Below are 19,448 nucleotides of genomic sequence, written 5' to 3' on the forward strand. Positions count from 1 at the left end.
TATGTATACCTATGACTGATTCATGTTGAGGTTTGACAGAAAACAACAAAATTCTGTAAAGTAATTATCCTTCAATTAAAAAATAAATTAATTTTAAAAAGAGAGAGAGAGAAATGAAAGCGCTCTCTTTTTACTCCCAAGTTAGTAGCAAGTAACTGGCTGTATTTTATTTACCCTTTATCTGACCTGGCCAGGGCAAAGCTCAAGTTTTATTTTCTTAAAGCCTCAGAGGAGCCTTTTCTGGAAACTGCATGGCTATTTTAAAGTTGGGGGGAAAAAAAAGTTTCTGTGGAAATTTATGAAAAGAAAACATTTTTCTTAACTTCCTTCTCAAAACCCATGATTGATGGAATGTGGTTTGGAAACATATTTTGAAAACAGAGTGGCAAGAGATGAGACTAGAAAGGTAAGCAAGGGACAGTGCCTTGAGGCCTTATAAAGAGTTTGGATTTCATTCTCAATGCACTAAGTAGCCATTGAGGATATCAGCTGACAAGTGAGGAATAGTTCTGCAAGCCACAATGAAATTTGTGAATCTGCTACAGGTTTCCTCAGTTTAGAACCTGAAATAAGATCCTTTCCCTCTCTTTGCTGCATAATGAAATCTTCATCCCTCAAGATAAAGTTTAAACTTCCCTTCTCCAGTGAAGGAGGTTGTTTAAGAGAGGTTGGTACTGGAATTAGATGTTTTAGTGGAGGAATTGGACCCTTGAGTGAATAGCTTGTCCAAGGTAGACCCTGAAGAAAGGAAAGAATGCAGAGAAACAGTACAGGCAGTAGAGAACATGAATAGATTGAGGAACAGCATGTGTATATGTAAAATATACACAACATAAAATTGATCATTTTAGCCATTTTTAAGTGTACAGTTCTCTAGCATCAGTACATTCACATTGTTTTACCACCATCACCACTATCCATGTCTAGAATTTCTTTTGTTTTTCCTAACTGAAATTCTGTACCTATTTAATATACCCATTTAATACTTGTGGAAATATTTTGTTCACAATACATGACAACCACAGTGCTAGAACCCTATCGGTGGACATCATCATGGTTGTTGTGTAGTTGCTCAGTCGTGTCTGACTCTTTGCAACCCCATGGATTGCAGCACGCCAGGCTTCCCTGTCCTTCACCATCTTCTGGAGCTTGCTCAAACCCATGTCCATTGAGTCAGTGATGCCGTCCAGCCATCTCGTACTCTTTCATCCCCTTCTCCTCCTGCCTTCAGGCTTTCGGGCAGATGAAAGAGATGCAGGTAAAGAACACTAAACTGCTAGAGTAAGGGCGTTTGTAAAGAGTGACTCCATTGTGAGATGCGTAAGGCAGAAGGATACAGAGCGACTGAACAGAGAAGAGAATCGGGCACCTGTTATGTGCCCAGCATGATATTAAGTGCTTGGTATATGTTCTTTAATGAAGCATAGCTAAGAATGGATTCGTTCAGGAGTTTAGAGTAAGAAAGGTAGAAATCTAGCTGGTGGCAATACTGGAATTGTAGAACTTGAAATCTCAGAATTAACTTCTTGATGAAGTGATGTGACTTACAGGAAATATGTAGCTCGTCCAGTTTAGGGTTGTTACTTGGTATTCAGGTGGAATCCAAAGAAGTTCTGTAAAAACAATAATGGCCATAATGAAAGAAGAAACACCATATTTATCAATTAACTTTGTTCCTGCTTTGAATTTAGATAATATCGATGATTTGGGATTAGTACAAAGCAAAATTAGATGAAAAGCATGCCTTTATCTTAAAGAGTGGAGCATGATAGGGGAAGTGCTGAAATATTACCAACCTAAAATTGTGTTTACTGCTGAGCTGTGTATGTGAACAGATGAAATGACTGGTGTGATGCAGGAAATCTATAGGTGAGGTCAAACAAACTATAAATTGGGGCATGAGGATCAATTCCATAATTTAGGCTCATAAGGAATGGCTTTCTAATCCAAGATTAAATGTTTTTAACCAGAAGAGCATTGTTAAAGTCATATAACACTTCAGATACAAGGTTTCTTCTCCTAAATTGCATACCTAAAATATACAAACTATTCCTATCCACATGCCATTAGAGAGAGGTATAGCTTCTCATCATGGTCTTCCAAAGTAGAAGAATATTAATAGAATTGAGCTAAAACCCAGAATGAGCAACAGTTTAACCTACGATTGTATTGTCGTCCATCAGGAAACCCTGGTTTGGGGGGACTGTCTAATGATACTGTGTGGTTGGGACTTTAAGTGACTAAATAATTAATATAAAAAATTAATTAAAAGGGGCTTCCCTTGTGGCTCAGCTGGTAAAGAATCCGCCTACAATGTGGGAGACCTGGGTTCAATCCCTGGGTTGGGAGGATCCCCTGGAGAAGGGAAAGGCTACCCACTCCAGTATTCTGGCCTGGAGAATCCCATGGACTGTATAGTCCATGGGGTCGCAAAGAGTTGGACACGACTGAGTAACTTTCACAGACATACATACATATATTAAGAGGCTTCCCTGGTGGCTCAGTGGTAAGGAGTCCATGTGCCAATACAGAGTACATGGATTTGATCCCTGGTCTGGGAAAATCCCACATGCCACAGGACAGCTGAGCCCATGCACCACAGCTGCTTAGCCAGAGCACTAGCCTGTGAGCCACAACTGTGGAGCCCAGGTGCTGCAGCTACTGAAGCGCTTGTGCCTAGAGCCCATGCTCCACAAGAGACCACTGCGGTGAGAGGCCACAGCTAGGGAGTGGCCCCTGCTTGCTGCAGCTGAAGGAGGCCTGCGCACAGCAACAAAGACCCAGCAGAGCCAAAGAGTAAATAAATAAATCTTAAAATATATATTAAAATTTTTTTAATTTAAAAGAATAGAGATTGAGGGATAATTGGTTTGTTTTGAAGATCTGTATAAAAATAGTTTGGGACAGAATATTCAAGAAACTAGATTTAGAGACTTCCCTGGTGGTCCAGTGGTTAACAGTTAATGCTTCTAATGCAGGGGAGGGGGGCGGTTCAGTCGTTAGTTGAGGAAGACCCCACATACTGCATGGCATGGCCACAAAGAAACAAAACATCCCCCACGATTTCCTTAGCATGCATTCAAGAACTTATAGGCTTCACTTCATTAAGATTCAGAGACATACAAAATGGAAATTACACATCATTTGATTGGGTTTTTTAATTATAGTTTTTTTTAAGTCAATGAGGAAATCATTTTAATAACAAATTGATTTTATTAGATGATTATTAGAGTACTAAAGTGTGCAAAATAGATTAAGATTCATATTTCATTCTATGAAAATGGAGATTGTCTCCCAGTTAAATATCATTGGAGAATCAATTTGAGGATTTTACTCCTTAGTTAATAACTGAAAGTAAGAAGTACTTTAATTATTTTTTTCCAACTTCTTGTTCTGTTTGAACAAAGTGAAATACTAACTTTCACTTGGTATAATTGTCCTGTTTTTATATTGCCAAAATATATTTATCAGTAAATAATTATTTAAGCCAACTTTGCCATTAGTACATGGAAGTTTTCAATTATATATTAGATGATATGCTGCTGCTGCTGCTGCGTCGCTTCAGTCGTGTCCGACTCTGTGTGACCCCGTAGACGGCAGCCCACCAGGCTTCCCGTCCCTGGGATTCTCCAGGCAAGAACACTGGAGTGGGTTGCCATTTCCTTCTCCACTGCATGAAAGTGAAATGTCAAAGTGAAGTCACTCAGTTGTTTCCAACTCTAGCGACCCCATGGACTGCAGCCTACCAGGCTCTTCCGTCCATGGGATTTTCTAGGCAAAAGTACTGGAGTGGGGTGCCATTGCCTTCTCCGAGATGATATGCTAGGTAGCTGTAAACCAGATTACTGGGACAGGAGCTTCCCTGGTGGTCCAATGGTTAAGACTCTGCACTTCCACTGCAGAGGGCACGGGTTTAATCCCTGGTCAGAAAAATAAGATCCTGTGCTGCACAGCTTGGCCAGAAAAAAAATAAGCAAGGTCAGACAACTTCGTTCCCGCCCCTCTCCCCTCTTTTTTAGACATTATAAATTAGTAAATTTTAATTCAAGAAGCACAGGTTACATGTTAAAATTTTTGTTTTAGATCATTTACATTAGAAATGGTAAGCTATTGAAAATACTAGCTGCTACTGCTAAGTTGCTTCAGTCGAGTCCAACTCTGTGTGATCCCATAGACAGCAGCCCACCAGGCTCCTCTGTCCATGGGATTCTCCAGGCAAGAACACTGGAGTGGGTTGCCATTTCCTCCTCCAATGCATGAAAGTGAAAAGTCAAAGTGAAGTTGCTCAGTCGTGTCCGACTCCTAGTGACCCAATGGACTGCAGCCCACCAGGCTCCTCCGTCCAGGGGATTTTCCAGGCAAGAGTACTGGAGTGGGGTGCCATTGCCTTCTCCAGAAAATACTAGCAGCCTTTAATAAAAAGTAAACTAAGTTTAATATAGTGATAAAGCAAGTGGTTATGAAATACCTTGTGACTGGGAGAACTTTCTGACTTCCTTACTCAACAGAATTTGTAAAGAAATAACGACTCTACGAGGAGAAGTCTGATAGCAGGGTGACAGTCCACTTAAGTCTTTGTGCGTGCATATTAAGTTGCTTCAAAGTCTTTAATACATAACTAAAGTGAATAACTGAGTTGGTTAGCCTGGAGTTTAGATATTTTTCAAGACTGATGTCAATGACAAATAATCTTATTAATTAACTAAATTAAACATTAATTTGAAAGAACCTTTTAAATATATTGTTATAAACTTCATTGTTCACAAATGGACATTGTGTGGGGAGCTACTTAGGTTGCTTTTTAATTTTTCAAGATTTTTTAAAAAATCACAGGAAACAAATACAATGAACCAGTAATTATCTCTACTATTGATGATGAGAAAGGCAATAGATAATATCAAAAATCTTTGTTTTTTTTTAATTATTGGATAATTTATATACAGTAAAATTCACCCTCTTTAGGGTACAGTTCTGAGTTTTGACAATGCATACAGTCATATAACCAGCACAACAATGCAGATATGAAACATTCCCATCACCTTTGGCAATTCTGTTGTACCCTTTTGTAATCAAATCAGTTCTTCCACCCTCCTGCAACCTTGGATCTAGTTTTTGTCCCTGTGTGCTTCAGTACTTTGGCTACCTGATCTGAAGAACTGACTCATTTGAAAAGATCCTGATGCTGGGAAAGACTGAAGGTGGGAGGAGAAGGGGATGACAGAGGATGAGATGGTTGGATGGCATCACCGACTCAGTGGACATGAGTTTGGGTAGCATCTGGGAGTTGGTGATGGACAGGGAGGCCTCACGTGCTGCAGTCCATGGAGTCGCAAAGAGTCGGACACAACTGAGTAACTGAACTGAACTATGCTTGCCTTTTCCAGAATGTCATATGGAATCTTAAATGTGTGGCATTTATTTATTATTTTTGGCTTCACTGGGTCTTCCTTGCTGCGTGTGGGCTTTCTCTAGTTGTGGGTGAGCAGGGCCTACTCTAAGTTGTGGTGTGTGGGCTTCTCATAGACTCAAGGCACCTGGGCTTCAATAGTTGCAGCACATGGGCTTGGTAGTTGTGGCTCTTGGGATCTAGAGCACGGGCTCAGTAGTTGTGACCCATGGGTTTAGTTGCTCTGTGGCTTGTGAAATCTTGTGGACCGGGATTGAACCCATATCTTCTGTATTGGCAAGGGATTCTTACTCACCGTGCCACCAGGGAAGTCCTCTAGTGTTTTAAGTTGGCTTCCTTACTAACACACATGCAAGTGTCCTTAGCTCATTTCTTGAGTGTTGTAAAGACAGATTTACCACAGTTTGCTTATTTATTCACTGATTGAAGGTCAATTGTGTATTTTCCAGCTTTTGGTAGTTATGAATAAAGCCTCTGTAAACATTCATGTACACATGTGTTGCCGATTCACATTGATATATGGGAAAAACCATCCCAATATTGTAAAGTAATTATCCTCCAATTAAAAGAAATAAAATTTTCATTTGCATGTTTCTGTTAATGTAAGTATTAGTTTCACTTGGGTAGGTACCTAGGTGTGTCATTGCTGGGTCATATGGAAGTGCTGGTTTAACTTTATAAGAAACTGCCATGGCTGCTCGGAGAAGGCAATGGCACCCCACTCCAGTACTCTTGCCTGGAAAATTCCATGGATGGAAGGGCCTGGTGGGCTGCAGTCCATGGGGTTGCTAGGAGTCGGACATGACTGAGTGACTTCACTTTATTTTTTCACTTTCATGCCTTGGAGAGGGAAATGGCAACCCACTCCAGTGTTCTTGCCTGGAGAATCCTAGGGACGGCGGAGCCTGGTGGGCTGCCGTCTATGGGGTCGCAGAGAGTCGGACAAGACTGAAGCAGCAGCAGCCATGGCTGCTAGTGAGTAGCTTAAATTTAGTCACTAGTTTGTGGTAGATGCCGAATATAATTTCAGATTATCTGTTGAGAACAATAAGAGTCAATGATATTTTGTTTAAAACTGTAATTATCACTTCCTAGCTGCAAGTCAATGGCACCCCACCCCAGTACTCTTGTCTGGAAAATCCCATGGACGGAGCAGCCTGGTAGGCTGCAGACCATGGGGTCGCTAAGAGTCGGACACGACTGAGCGACTTCACTTTCACTTTTCGCTTTCATGCATTGGAGAAGGAAATGGCAGCCCACTCCAGTGTTCTTGCCCGGAGAATCCCAGGGACGGCAGAGCCTGGTGTGCCGCCGTCTATGGGGTCGCACAGAGTCGGACACGACTGAAGCGACTTAGCAGCAGCAGCAACAGCTACAAGTCATATTGTGGTTTTTACTATATAGATTCAAACATGAATTTTATTATATCTTTATTGTGCAAAAGAGAATTGAATTTCTTAAAGGTTATTATTTTACTAGTGTTACTGGCCAAGATTTTTAATCTGTTAAACCTAGGTTTCTCTTTTGCAGAATGGTAATTATTACTCCATACCTTACCTATACTATTTATTCCTTTTGCAGAAGAGCATTCTCTTTTGTAAAATATTGATAAATTATTACTACCTCACAGTGAGGATTTAATGAAATGCTGCATGGAAGGTGCTTACCAGAGCACCAGGCACAAAGTAAAGGTTAGCTATAAAAAAAGAAAAGGTGTTTGTTTGAAAACCAAACCAAAGATTATAATTTAAATATGGCTATCAAAATTCAGCAAGCACAAAATTGGAGCATTTTATGACAGGGAAACATTCTGCTTTTTGCATTACTGAAATTTGCCAAGGCTGAGTGACCTTTGGTATCAAATATAAAGAGTTTTCCTGACACAGTGAATTTTAAACAGACAGGTGAAGTTTGTGAAGGACATAAAAGGCAATTTTGGTGTTTTCTCTTTGACTCCTTTTCTCCATGTTGTAATTGTCTATTCATCCCTAATATGCAGGTTTCTTTTATTAAGAATTAAGTTGATAAGTCTACTTCCCGATGAGCCTTATCTGAGTGTGTAATACATAGTTCCCTCATACCACACCTTGAGTGTTTCCTACCTGCCCTGATATTAAGCAGTTCCTAAGCAGGTGCAATTGAGTCAGAGCTTTAGGCTGCCACTGAGTATCAAGTCTCTGCCCCAGAAGTTCTCCAAGTGTGGTTCCTGTAGTGTAGTCCCAGACCAACAGTGTCAGCATCACCTGGGAGCTTGTTAGAAATGCAGATTCTGGGGTTGAATTCAACTGAGATAGGACCAGGCAGTGTGAGTTTTAAAATTCCATCCAGATGATCTGGTGTGTGAGAACCACTGCATCTGGACACAGTAAAGGAGGGTTTTGGAAACACTTCTTTCAACTGTGAGAGTGATGTCTATAGCCTGTTACTTCATTGTAATTTTATACATATTTTAATTGACACTTTCTGATTTTTCAGGGCTAAGAGAAATTTTGAAAGTACTGGTAAATGATATAAACTTATAAATATATATAAAAATAAGTAAACAGTGCTCTGAAATCACATAAAACTTGGTTTCCTTAGGAAATTTATGAGTAGTAGTTATTCACCCTGCACCAAGGTCAGTGAACTATGCTAAAATAGAAAGTCTTCAGTGGCAAAATAGCATTTGAGATCTTTCAAAATGACATTTTAACATCTTAAGCCTGTGAATCCTGAATCTGTAAACCTCTTTGGTCCAGTGCATGGACCCAGTTCAAGTGGAAACAAACTGTTTTCATGTTGGCTTTTTTAGAGCATTACTAATAGTTCAGGAATTAGTCAGTTTATAAACTGTCCTATTCCCAAGTGTATTTCTAGTGCATTTTATGCTTCTATGAGCTTTCATTGTTGTTTACTGTAATAAATAGACATCTCTCCATCCTCATATACTTGGTCTTTTGAAGAACACTACAGCAACCCTCCTCTGGGGAGGAGTGGCATATTATGCATGAGGTTGTCCGTGAGCAGTGAGGTCTGAGAAGGTCCTGAAGTAAGCAGTGCATCATCAGAGCTCCCGGCTGACCTGTGGCTGCGAGAGGCTTCAGAGCCGGGAGTGAGATTTTATCACATGAACTTTAAAAGAGTAAAGCCAAATATTTTCTTATCAAACCAAAGTAGACTAATTTTCAGTATATATGAAATGATGTCCACTGATGACGGTAAGTAGTTTCATTTTCTAGTGTGTCTTTTCTCTTTTTTTTTTTCTCCCCTCGGTTTATGTGGGTCATTTTACAACAGGATGCTTAAAGAGCATGAAAGTTGCCGAGTTTGGTTTAAGTTAAGAATAAGATTCACATTATTTTTCAACTTTAACATTAAAATATGTGCTGTATTTATGGTTTCTGCTTCTTCCAGGAGGCTGTTTCTGGGTTAGCAAAATACAAGTTTAATAGTTTTCTTTCTCTGACTCATTCTTACTAACATTAGAAATTTGAAAATTTAGTCACTGACGGGAGGATGCAGAGAAAGAAAATCAGAGTTTTCTCTTTTTTTCTTTCATTTCTGGTGTGAACAAAGCTAAGAAATATTTGCTACTAAACATTTTCAAGTACTACTGCACAGAATACTGTTCTGTTCAAGCAAACAAATCATCCACCATCCCAGTCTTCTTGTTTTAGCAGAGTTCAGAAGAGTGAATATTACCTGCTTTTCAATATGAGATAACAAATAGAGACAGGCATGGAAGTATTTTTGTTGTTGTTAGTGGTATTCAGCCATCGTTTTTCTCCTCCAATATTCTGGAGTGTATTAATGAAAAATTGATTCTTTCAAAGAGGAATGAAACTCTATGAGGTAGAAATGTAATCATGTGACAGGAAATTTCTGCTAAAAATATTTTTTTTTAAACTGAGATGGGTTTAATTCTGTGATGCTATTTTCCCACTGTCTGCATGGATCTATTAACCTTCCTGAGGAATGTCTACACTGCTGTCTACACTGTTAAATAAAATGAACTGAACCTTAAAACAGGTAGTCTTCATAGTTTATCGGGATTCTTTTCCTTGCGGTGTCACTCTTTCCTTCTTTAGGCCTTGGGGGTTGGAGGGGGAGTGGGGAGGGAGTTGCACCGAGTATGGAAGTCCAAGGGTGGGGCTGGTCACAGTTCTGCAGCCAGGAAGCTGAGGCTCCCTCCTGCAGCTGCACAGTCTTGGCTGGCTCTTTTCCCAGGTTCTAGTAGTTGCTAGAGATTGAGTAACCCACTTCATGTCTGCCTTGGCTCCCTCCATTATCCAGGAAGAAGCCTCAGTTCCTTTGCAGGGGTTCTACTCTTCTTGCATAAAGTTTAAAGTTTTTGTGATCTCCACATGGTTTACCATCACACTCTAAACATGAATTTTTTTTTTTTAAAGCAGCAAAGGGGAAGTATTTCCTTTCTCGGTTAGTGAATTCTTTCTTTCTCTGACACAACAGCTGTTTCTTCTCATTACACCTTCAAATAGTTAAGAATCATTGGAGAGAAGTGCTACTCGAATTTTCTGCTCTAATGGACAACTCCCTATAGTGAGGGGCCACTATAAGTGTGGGTTTTAGAAGTTCCTTTTATGGTTTTTAAACTGAAAAGACAATAATGTAGCACTTCCTGCCCACACCACTGGTTATTTTATTGCTATTAAGTTGTTCAAGAAAAAGTTGAGTATGTGCATTTAGTGTACATATTATTTGTAAAAGTTTTATCTTTTTTTAATGACTTGAAGAAACTTTCCTTTTTAAAAACTTTTGCTTGTAGACAAACACATGAAAACTGAAGAGAAAAATGGAACATGAAGAATGATTCAATGGGAAGTATTTGTCAGTCTTTGCAGGAATGATAATATGGTTTTCATTCAAATGATATGTAAATTAAATTATAAATCAAGATTAAGATTTAAACCTGTACCCCAGTGTTCATCACAACACTATTTACAATAGCCAGGACATGGAAGCAACCTAGGTGTAAACTGACAGATGAATGGATAAAGAAGTTTGGAATATTAGTCAGCCATTAAAAGGAACTGATGAGGTAGATGAACTTAGAGTGTATTATACAGAGTGAAGTCAGAAAGTTCTAATGAGGCAAATGAACCTAAGAGCCTGTTATACAGAGTGAAGTCTATTAAAAGAAAGAGAAAGACAAATATCATATATTAATGCATATGTATGGAATCTAGAAAGATGGTACTAATGAACTCATCTGTAGGGGAGTAGTAGAGATGCAGACAGAAAGAAAGAGTTGTGGACAGGGTGGGACGAATTGAGAGAGTAGCATGGAACATATACATTACCATATGTAAAATTAGATAGCCAGTGGAAGCTTCCTGTAATATACAGAGAGCTCAAATCTGGTGCTCTGTGACAACCCAGAAGGGTTGGATGGGGTAGAAGGTGGGAGGGAGGTTCAAGAGGGAGGGAATATACATATACCTATGGCTATTATATTCATGTTAATATATGGCAGAAACAAACACAATATTGTAGAGCAGTTATCCTCCAATTAAAAATAAATAAGTTAAAATAAAAATGGAGATAGGAGTCAAAGTCTGAGGGTCTTAATAAGGGTCAGATTTGGTGTGTAGGTTGGGGGATATAGAACTGGGACTCCTGGCAGTGGCAGCACTATGTGGGGACCAAAACACTTTGCAAAAAACCACTTAATGTTGTGACAGGCTTTTTTGTTTTGTAAGGGTAAAGCTACAATTCTGAGGTGGCGGTAGTAGGGAAATGGTTTGAGGGGAGTGGGAAGGGAACTAGCTCAGAAACATAGCCAAGATCTAACATTAGGGAGAAAAAGCATTTACTAAATAACACAACGGAGAAGGCGATGGCACCCCACTCCAGTACTCTTGCCTGGAAAATCCCATGGATGGAGGAGCCTGATGGGCGCAGTCCATGGGGTCACTAAGAGTCGGATACGACTGAGCGACTTCACTTTCACTTTTCACTTTCATGCATTGGAGAAGGAAATGGCAACCCACTCCAATGTTCTTGCCTGGAGAATCCCAGGGACGGGGGAGCCTGATGGGCTGCCATCTGTGGGGTCATACAGAATCAGACACGGCTGAAGCGACTTAGCAGTAGCAAATAACACAAATTGTTGTCTTCTCTCTATGTCTCACTAACTGATATTTCTACCATTTGATGGATTGTCTCTCACTTTCAAACTACTTCCTCTATGTTAACAAATTTTAATTAAGAAAAAGCAGCACTTTGGGGCAGTAAGTACTGAGAAAGCATGAGCTTTCCCTGCTCCTCCCTCTCTTCCCCCAAATATGCTATAAAGGTGAATTCTACAAGCTTGGCAGCCTGCCAGGGCTAAGCAGAAAGATGGCTTAATCAGTAAGCTAGAAGAAGCCAGCTAATATTTTACCTTGTGTCCTCCTCATCCTTTTTTGTTTGCTTGTTTTTTAATTGTAATTTCTCTTTGTTATTTCCTAGTCTTCAGCAGAAACTGGGAGAATTAGAGGAGGTGGCTGTATCCATGTTTTTTAGAAAATTAATATGGGGACAGCAAAAGACCTTTCGAGAAGTAGTTTACAATGTTAAGAAGCAATTAACAAAGCATAATAGACATTCTGTGTGTGTAGGTGTTGCTTGTCATATGTCAAGCAGTATACTTCCCATTTCTTTAATCCCCATAGCAGCACTATATGAGACTGGCATTGTGATTATATCTATTTTATAAACAAGGAAAGTGATGCTTAGGCAGGTTGAGAAATTTGTTCAAGATCACATGGCTAACATGTGATGGAACCAGGAGGCAAATCAGAATTTCATGCTACAGCTCATCCTCTTAGCTCCTATGCTACTGGGTCAGGAGTTTGAGGCCACAAGCAACAACCAGGGAGGGTTTGAGGAAGTTTCCCCAGGAGGACTCCAAAACGTAGGGAGAAAGGGCACTTTTTGCTTTTATGCAGAATGAGAACTTATGTGTTAAATAGGAGTGTTGGGCTCTTCAAGAACTAGGAACCTGGACACATTTGAGTTTAAGACAGACATCAGAAAAATACTTTTAATTTTCTTATGGAACCTATTAAAGTGAAAGTGTTGGTTGCTCAGTCATGTCTGACTCTTTGTGATCTCATGGATGTTGCCTTGCTAGGCTCTTCTGTTCATGGAATTCTCCAGGCAGGAATGCTGGAGTCGGCAGTAATGCCCTTCTCCAAGGGATCCTGCCAACCCAGGAATCAAACCTGGATCTCCTGCATTGCAGATGGATTCTTTATCATCTAAGCCACCAGGCAAGCCCCATGGAACCTATATTCACCTTTTATTCAAAATAAACTTGTGAGGAGAGTTTCGGGGGAGAGGGAGAATATTTTGAGTTTGATGCTTACTGCTAATAGAGCAAATGGACTTAACTAATGTAAAACATTTTTAGCAAATATACAATTTTCTGATGTATTTAGTTGTAGCAGATATTTCTCATATTCTGGGTATTATAATCCCAGAATATGAAATTATAATTATATTTCTATATGTAATTATGTTACTCTATATATAGACTACATATAATTATATGCATAATATTAATATACAAAATATATAATTATATTTATAATTCCAACATCTCCTGGAGTAATATTAATATAACCAGCTTGGAAAAGACTAGGATTAAAAATAAATTCTCTACCCCATTTAGAACTCCCTAAAATCCAGTCTACAGATAGGCTGGCGTACATCTAGTGAGGTACAGTTGTCCCTAGGTATCTGCAGGGGACTTCCTGCAAATACCAAAATCCAGGGATACGCAAGTCCCTTACATCAAATGGCATAGTACAATCAGCACCCAGGACGCACAGCTTCTGTGTTCTAGGATACAGACAGCTGGACTGTACTTTCACTCTGTTTCTCAGTTTATCTGAGTATCTGTCTCTTCTTGAGGGAGATTTTCATTTCTTCTACTTTCAGCTGCATAAAACTGAGTATTATCTCTACTTGAGGTGAGATTTCATTTGTTTTGCTTTTAGCTGTTTCAGAAAAGACTATGTTAGTTCAAGCACTGAAATAAAGGACTGTGTTAGTTATTCCAACTATCAAATTCAACCAGTTTCAAGTCACTGTGATCTGAAATTGGTGGTAATTTCAATTGGTGGGGTCGTTTTTAAGAAAGGGATTTAAAGTCTTTTTATTATGAAGAGTATATAACAAGTGTGCAGAAAGTTCAGAAAGTTGAGAGACAAAATCATCTATTGTTCCACCATCCCCAAAGTTCAGTTCGGTTCAATCACTCAGTCTTGTCTGACTCTTTGTGACCCCAGTCGCCTGCAGCACGACAGGCATCCCTGTCTATCACCATATCCTGGAGCTTGCTCAAACTCATGTCCATCGAGTCAGTGATGCCATCCAACCATCTTATCCTCTGTCATCCCCTTCTCCTCCTGCCTTCAATCTTTCCCAGCATCAGGGTCTTTTGTAGTGAGTCAGCTCTTTGCATCAGGTGGCCAAAGTATTGGAGCTCCAGCTTCACCATCAATCCTTCCAATGAATATTCAGGACTGATTTCCTTTAGAATTGACTGGTTTGATCTCCTTGCAATCCAAAGGACTCTCAAGAGTCTTCTCCAATACCACAGTTGAAAAACATCAATTCTTCCGCGCTTAACTTTCTTAGTCCAACTCTCACATCCACACATGACTACTGGAAAAACCATAGCTTTGACTAGACGGACCTTTGTTGGCAAGGTAATGTCTCTGCTTTTTAATATGCTGTCTAAGTTGGTCATAGTGTTTCTTCCAAGGAGCAAGTGTCTTTTAATTTCATGGCTGCAGTCACCATCTGCAGTGATTCTGGAGCCCAAGGAAATAAAGTCTGTCACTGTTTCCATTGTTTTCCCATCTATTTTCCATCAAGTGATGGGACCAGAGGCCATGATCTTCGTTTTTTTAATGTTGAGTTTGAAGCCAGCTTTTTCACTCTCCTGTTTCACTTTCATCACGAGGTTCTTTAGTTCCTCTTTGCTTTCTGCCATAAGGGTGGTGTCATCTGCATATCTGAGGTTATTGATGTTTCTCCTGGCAATCTTGATTCCAGCTTTAGTTTCATCCAGCCTGGCATTTCACATGATGCACTCTGCATATAAATTAAATGAGCAGTGTGACATTGCTCCGTGCTGTACTCCTTTCCCAATTTGGAACCAGTCTGTTGTTCCATGTCCAGTTCTAACTGTTGCTTCTTGACCTGCATACAGATTTCTCAGGAGGCAGATAAGGTTGTCTGGTATTCCCATCTCTTTAAGAATTTTCCATAGTTTGTTGTGATCCACACAGTCAAAGGCTTTGGTGTAGTCAATACAAAAATCCGCAGAGTACTTTCATATTAATAGGTATTCAGTGTGCTGGGCCTATTGGTAAACAGTGGGGATACATAAGAAAGCAAACAAGTGATGATCTGTGCTCTCTTGGAGCAAATGGACCACAAAAAAATACAAGATGGGAAAATAGGACTCTGTGCATAATGGGCTGTGGGAGCACACGATTTGGGGATGTATCAGTAATGCTGAGATTTAGGGAATTAAGAAGTCAACTTCATGGAATGGGGAAATATGAGGGAAGGCATATTTAAAGGATTCTAGGCAGAAGGAGGGCTTCCCTTTTGGCTCAGCTGGTAAAGAATCCGCCTGCAATGCGGGAGACCTGGGTTCGATCCCTGGGTTGGGAAGATCCCCTGGAGAAAGGAAAGGCGAAATGTGCAAAGTTTCCAGAAGAGAAACCACAAGGTCTCTCATGTTATGTGACACATAAGCAGTTTGGTATGGCCTCATTTTAGACTGTGGGGAGGAAAGCTGACTGAAGAAGGTACGGATGGTGAAATTTCCAATATCATGTCCTGTTTCTGCTTAATGTAAAGATCACTTAATATAAAGTGGGGACAAATGGAATGACAGTATTGCGTGTTTACATGGATTCAAATATGTATAATTGTAACATAATAAAGATAAAAATTTGTTTAAAATTAAGAAAAGAAAGATTTAAACCTGAGCAATTTTCCTTAGACACTGGAATGCCATTCATTCATAAAATAAAAAGGATTTTTCCTAGATGCTTACCGCTCTATTAGTCTTCTTTACTCTGTACTATTTCATATATATAAAATCAAAGCTAATTAAAAAAAATTTATTTTAAAAATTTTACTTTGACTGTGCTGGGTCCTTTTTGCTCCACGGGCTTTTCTCTGGTTGTGGAGAGCAGGGGCTACGCTTTAGTTGCAGTGTGCAGGTTTCTCATTGTGGTGGCTTCTCTTGCTGTGGAGCAAGGGCTCTACGGTGTGCAGGCCTCAGTAGTTGCAGCACCTGGGCTCTAAGAGCACAGGCTCAGTAGTTGTGGTGGGCTTAGTTGCTCTGCAGCATGTGGGGTCTTCCTGGATCAGGGGTGGAACCCGTGTCTTCTGCATTGGCAGGTGGACACTTTACCACTGAGCCAGCAGGGAAGTCCAGGAAGCTAATTTTTAAAAAAAAACATTTATTTTTAGTTTGCTGTACTGGGTCTTACTTGTGACATGTGGGATCTAGTTCCCTGATCAGGGATTGAACCTGGACCCCCTGCATGGGGAGCAGAGAGTCTTCGCTACTGGACCACTAGGGAAGCCCACAAATTTTTATTGGTCTGAAATATATTTTTGAAGGTCTTCACTCTGATTTAAATACATTTTCTAACTTATTCCTTCCGACAGTCCCTGTTAAGCCCTGTTCAGATCAGACCCTTCTAAGGATTTTTCCTCTGCTAATTGACCCAAGATCTGTAGTTTTTAACTCATATCTTGAAGCAGGCCACAGGAAAGTGCCTCTGAGAAGAAAAATAATGTTAGTCATGGAAGTTGGTCATTCTGCATGGTGGTTATGATAACTTAGCCTGGGGAAAAACTCTCTTTCTTCTCATAAAGAAACCCCTAAACCAGTTCTCCATGTCATTATGTAGTAACCATTACTTCTTATGCTCAAGCCTAAAACTAGTCTTCTTGAATCTTTTTTTCCTCTCCCTAGTCTGTCAATCCAGTCTGTCAGTCAGTCTTGCTTTGAAAGATATCAAACTTTTCTTTGGATTATTAACCTCTTGAACTCTGTTCTCCGCCCAGCAGCCTGAGTACTCCTTTTAAAATGGAAAGCACTCCATCACTCTTCTTGAAACTAAGAAATTCAGAGAATAGTTTGCATGAAGAAAATTGTGGCAAGATGAAGAGAAACTATTTAAGGTATTTTGCTAAGTTCCAAGGGTGTACTCCCTTCCCTTTTTTGTTTTTCTTTTTTTCCCCTCCTCTGTTTAAGACATTTAGCTCTTTGAAATTCTCCCCTTAGGAAAATGATAGGAAAAGAAAGGAGATAGAATAAAATGTAGCAGTTTAGAAATGTGTCCTCTTCAACAGTTCTTGTAAAACTTGATTTGAAAGGGTAGAAAACCAGTAAAAGCAGTGATTGTGCATGACAGGTGTCATAGTATAGGTAAAAAAAAAATGTGTGTGTGGAGAATAGAAAAGGAGGGGCAACTGACTGTTCTTTTGACTCAGGGAAATTTTCTCAAAAATGGTGACATTGAAACTAGATTAATGTGCTTAAAGATAGACTATTGAGCTAAGGGAACCGATATGCAAAATCATACAGACATGAAAAGAGGTATAGTGTGTTACAGGAATGGAGAAGATCAGAATGTGGATAGAACATTAGGGGTGCATGACTGTGAGTAGGCAGATATGAAGCCTTTACAGGCTTATGTCTGATGATTAAGGGTCCTGTTTGGAAACAATGGAGAGTTTTTCCTATAGATCTTTCAGTACTATTATAGAATTTTAAACAAGAGCGTAATAAGATTGGTTTCATCACTGAGTGAATAAACTTTTTCTTTGTAGTTAGACATAACTAAATATGACTTATGTAATACAGTTTTAAAATTCAGAATTAGGGAAATGGTTATATTTGATACATTGGATTATTTTTCTTCCTAACTTCCTTCTTCTAGCAACCAAAAAATACATACAAGAAATAAAAGATAAGCTAGATCAGTATTTGCTTTTTAAGTTTTGCATGACTTGGAACAATCCCCCACAGTGTTAGAAGCTAAACACACCATGCTGTTGTGCTCCTGGTCTAGAAATGTAGCCTGGGGAAAAATATGAGGCCTGCTGGTCTGATTACACAGCCAGGAATAAGGAAAGCAAATATCGACATAAGCTGTTAAGCATTAAAATTTTAGTCAAATGATGTTTATGTTAATATTTGTCTTAAAAGTATCAAGATAAAAAGAGTTGGAATAGATCACAGATTGTCACCATGCCCTTTTTGGAAAACCACCTACCTTGTCAGATTTTTTAAAAAACTGTCAGTAATCGAAGTCTGCATCTACCTGTGATCTGTGCCTGAGCAATAAGCACTAGAGCAGTAAAAATTTCTGAACTTAGTTTTCAGAGAGCATTAGGCTGGAATGTTTTGGGTGCTGGAAAACAGGTTTAGAGAAATCAGGTTCAGAAAAATAAACTAGAAAAGCAGATACAAAATGAATGAAAATCAAACTAGGTCAGGAAGGATTTGCTTATGAAAAGGATGTATCTTCCCCTTTGTGTAGAGAAATAGTAGTCCAGTCTTGGTTGCTGTAATTGACATTGTGAAAAACAATTCTGTTTGGTTTTAGCAACATCCTTGTCAAACCTTATGAAACATTTTGGCCAGTTTGATTTTCGTCTTCTTTCTGGACCTGCAGATAAATTTATTGTGAATAAATGGAAAATAGTTTGGCAGTGGGTAAAAAGGAAGAGGAAAAGCCAAGATTCTGGTTAATTTATAAACCAGACATCTTGAATAAATGAGCTGGCTATAGCTCTTAGGAGAAAAACCATCTTTTGCCCTTCAGGTTCATTTCTTACATCTGTTTTTATTTCTTCAGAGTTTATGAAGTCAAAAAAATTTTTTAATTTTATTATTTTCAGAAGTCTCTTCTTCCATAGCGAAGTTTGCCATACTCTCCATCAGCCAGAAATAATCTCCTTCTTCTGGATTCTCAAGTTAGCTTTTCATGTAAACCCAGCGGGTGTCTTTTTTTTTTTTTTTCCAGTACCGGGTTCTAAAATGAGATAATCTTTATCAACCAGATGTTGAAGAGGGCCTCACGCTCAACACATAAGTTTTGGCTATGACTTACACAGGAGTCAATTGATGCTGCAAGCCTAAACCAGTTCTGTTAAAATTTTAGTCTTCATGGAATCCATGTTTTGTGATATAAATTTGGTGGAACTTCAGCTCAACAGCTTAAAATCATGAAATTTATTTCATACAGCTTCCACTGAATATACTAATTTGATCCAAGCCTGTTACCAGGACACCAGGAATAGTGGTTCTCAACCTTGATGGCACATTGGAATCACCTTGGAAGCTTTAAAACACACTTATACCTGGGTCCCAACCCCTAGAGTTTGTGATTTCATTGGCTTGGGATTCAGCCAAGGTATTATAGTTTTCTTTTCTAAAGCTCCACAGGTGATTCATGGTTGAGCAGCACTGACCAAAAAGCATGACCTGTTGGCTTATTAATTCACATGCAGTAGATTCCTGGGGAAGATAGTTTTTGTGAAAAATGGGAAGGCAACTGCAACTGAATTACAAGGATGCTGGGCATGTGGGATTTAGACCAATAACAAACCAAAGATTATACCTTGTAACATTGTTAATTTACCAAATACATCCCAGGGTCATCTGTAACCCCAAATGTGCTAGATCAATTGTGCCACCAGTGAGTTTCCTGAAACCTAGAGGTTTTTCCTTGCCTGGGATCACATTGCTAGCTGGGGATGGAACCAAGATTAATTTTGGAAAATGATAGTACGAATGTATTATAACATAGTGCTATAATAATAGTGTTATAATATAACAATAGTGTTATAATATCAATAATAGTGTTATCATATAATATCATAACATTTATAGTACTAATTCGTGGTTTGTTGCCTTGATTATTTAGGTCAAGTTTTGCAAACCTTTTCTGTAAAGGGCCAGATAATAAATATTTTGGGCTGTGCAGGCCATATGGTTTCTGTTATAGATACT

General features: G+C 39.2%; 1 protein-coding gene across 9 annotated transcripts in view; it reads left to right on the plus strand.

The window, feature by feature from the left end:
* The window catches only part of FGD4 (FYVE, RhoGEF and PH domain containing 4), a 241,934-nt gene that overhangs the window by 116,516 nt on the left and 105,970 nt on the right, over positions 1 to 19,448 (plus strand). The window contains exons 1-2 of one of the 9 annotated variants that reach the window (XM_025283481.3): positions 8,180 to 8,604; positions 16,496 to 16,609. The exons of 6 other annotated variants lie outside the window; for them this stretch is intronic. Coding sequence is in view for 1 of the 3 variants with exons in the window: in XM_006055602.4 (XP_006055664.3) it covers positions 8,514 to 8,604 (91 nt within the window). In the remaining 2 variants the exon portion in view is untranslated. Of the gene's footprint in view, positions 1 to 8,172; positions 8,605 to 16,495; positions 16,610 to 19,448 lie in introns of those variants that run through there. 2 more of the 9 variants (XM_044941341.2, XM_006055602.4) reach the window with 2 other exon arrangements.

Source organism: Bubalus bubalis, chromosome 4, assembly GCF_019923935.1.
Source record: "Bubalus bubalis isolate 160015118507 breed Murrah chromosome 4, NDDB_SH_1, whole genome shotgun sequence".
NCBI classification, from domain to species: domain Eukaryota; kingdom Metazoa; phylum Chordata; class Mammalia; order Artiodactyla; family Bovidae; genus Bubalus; species Bubalus bubalis.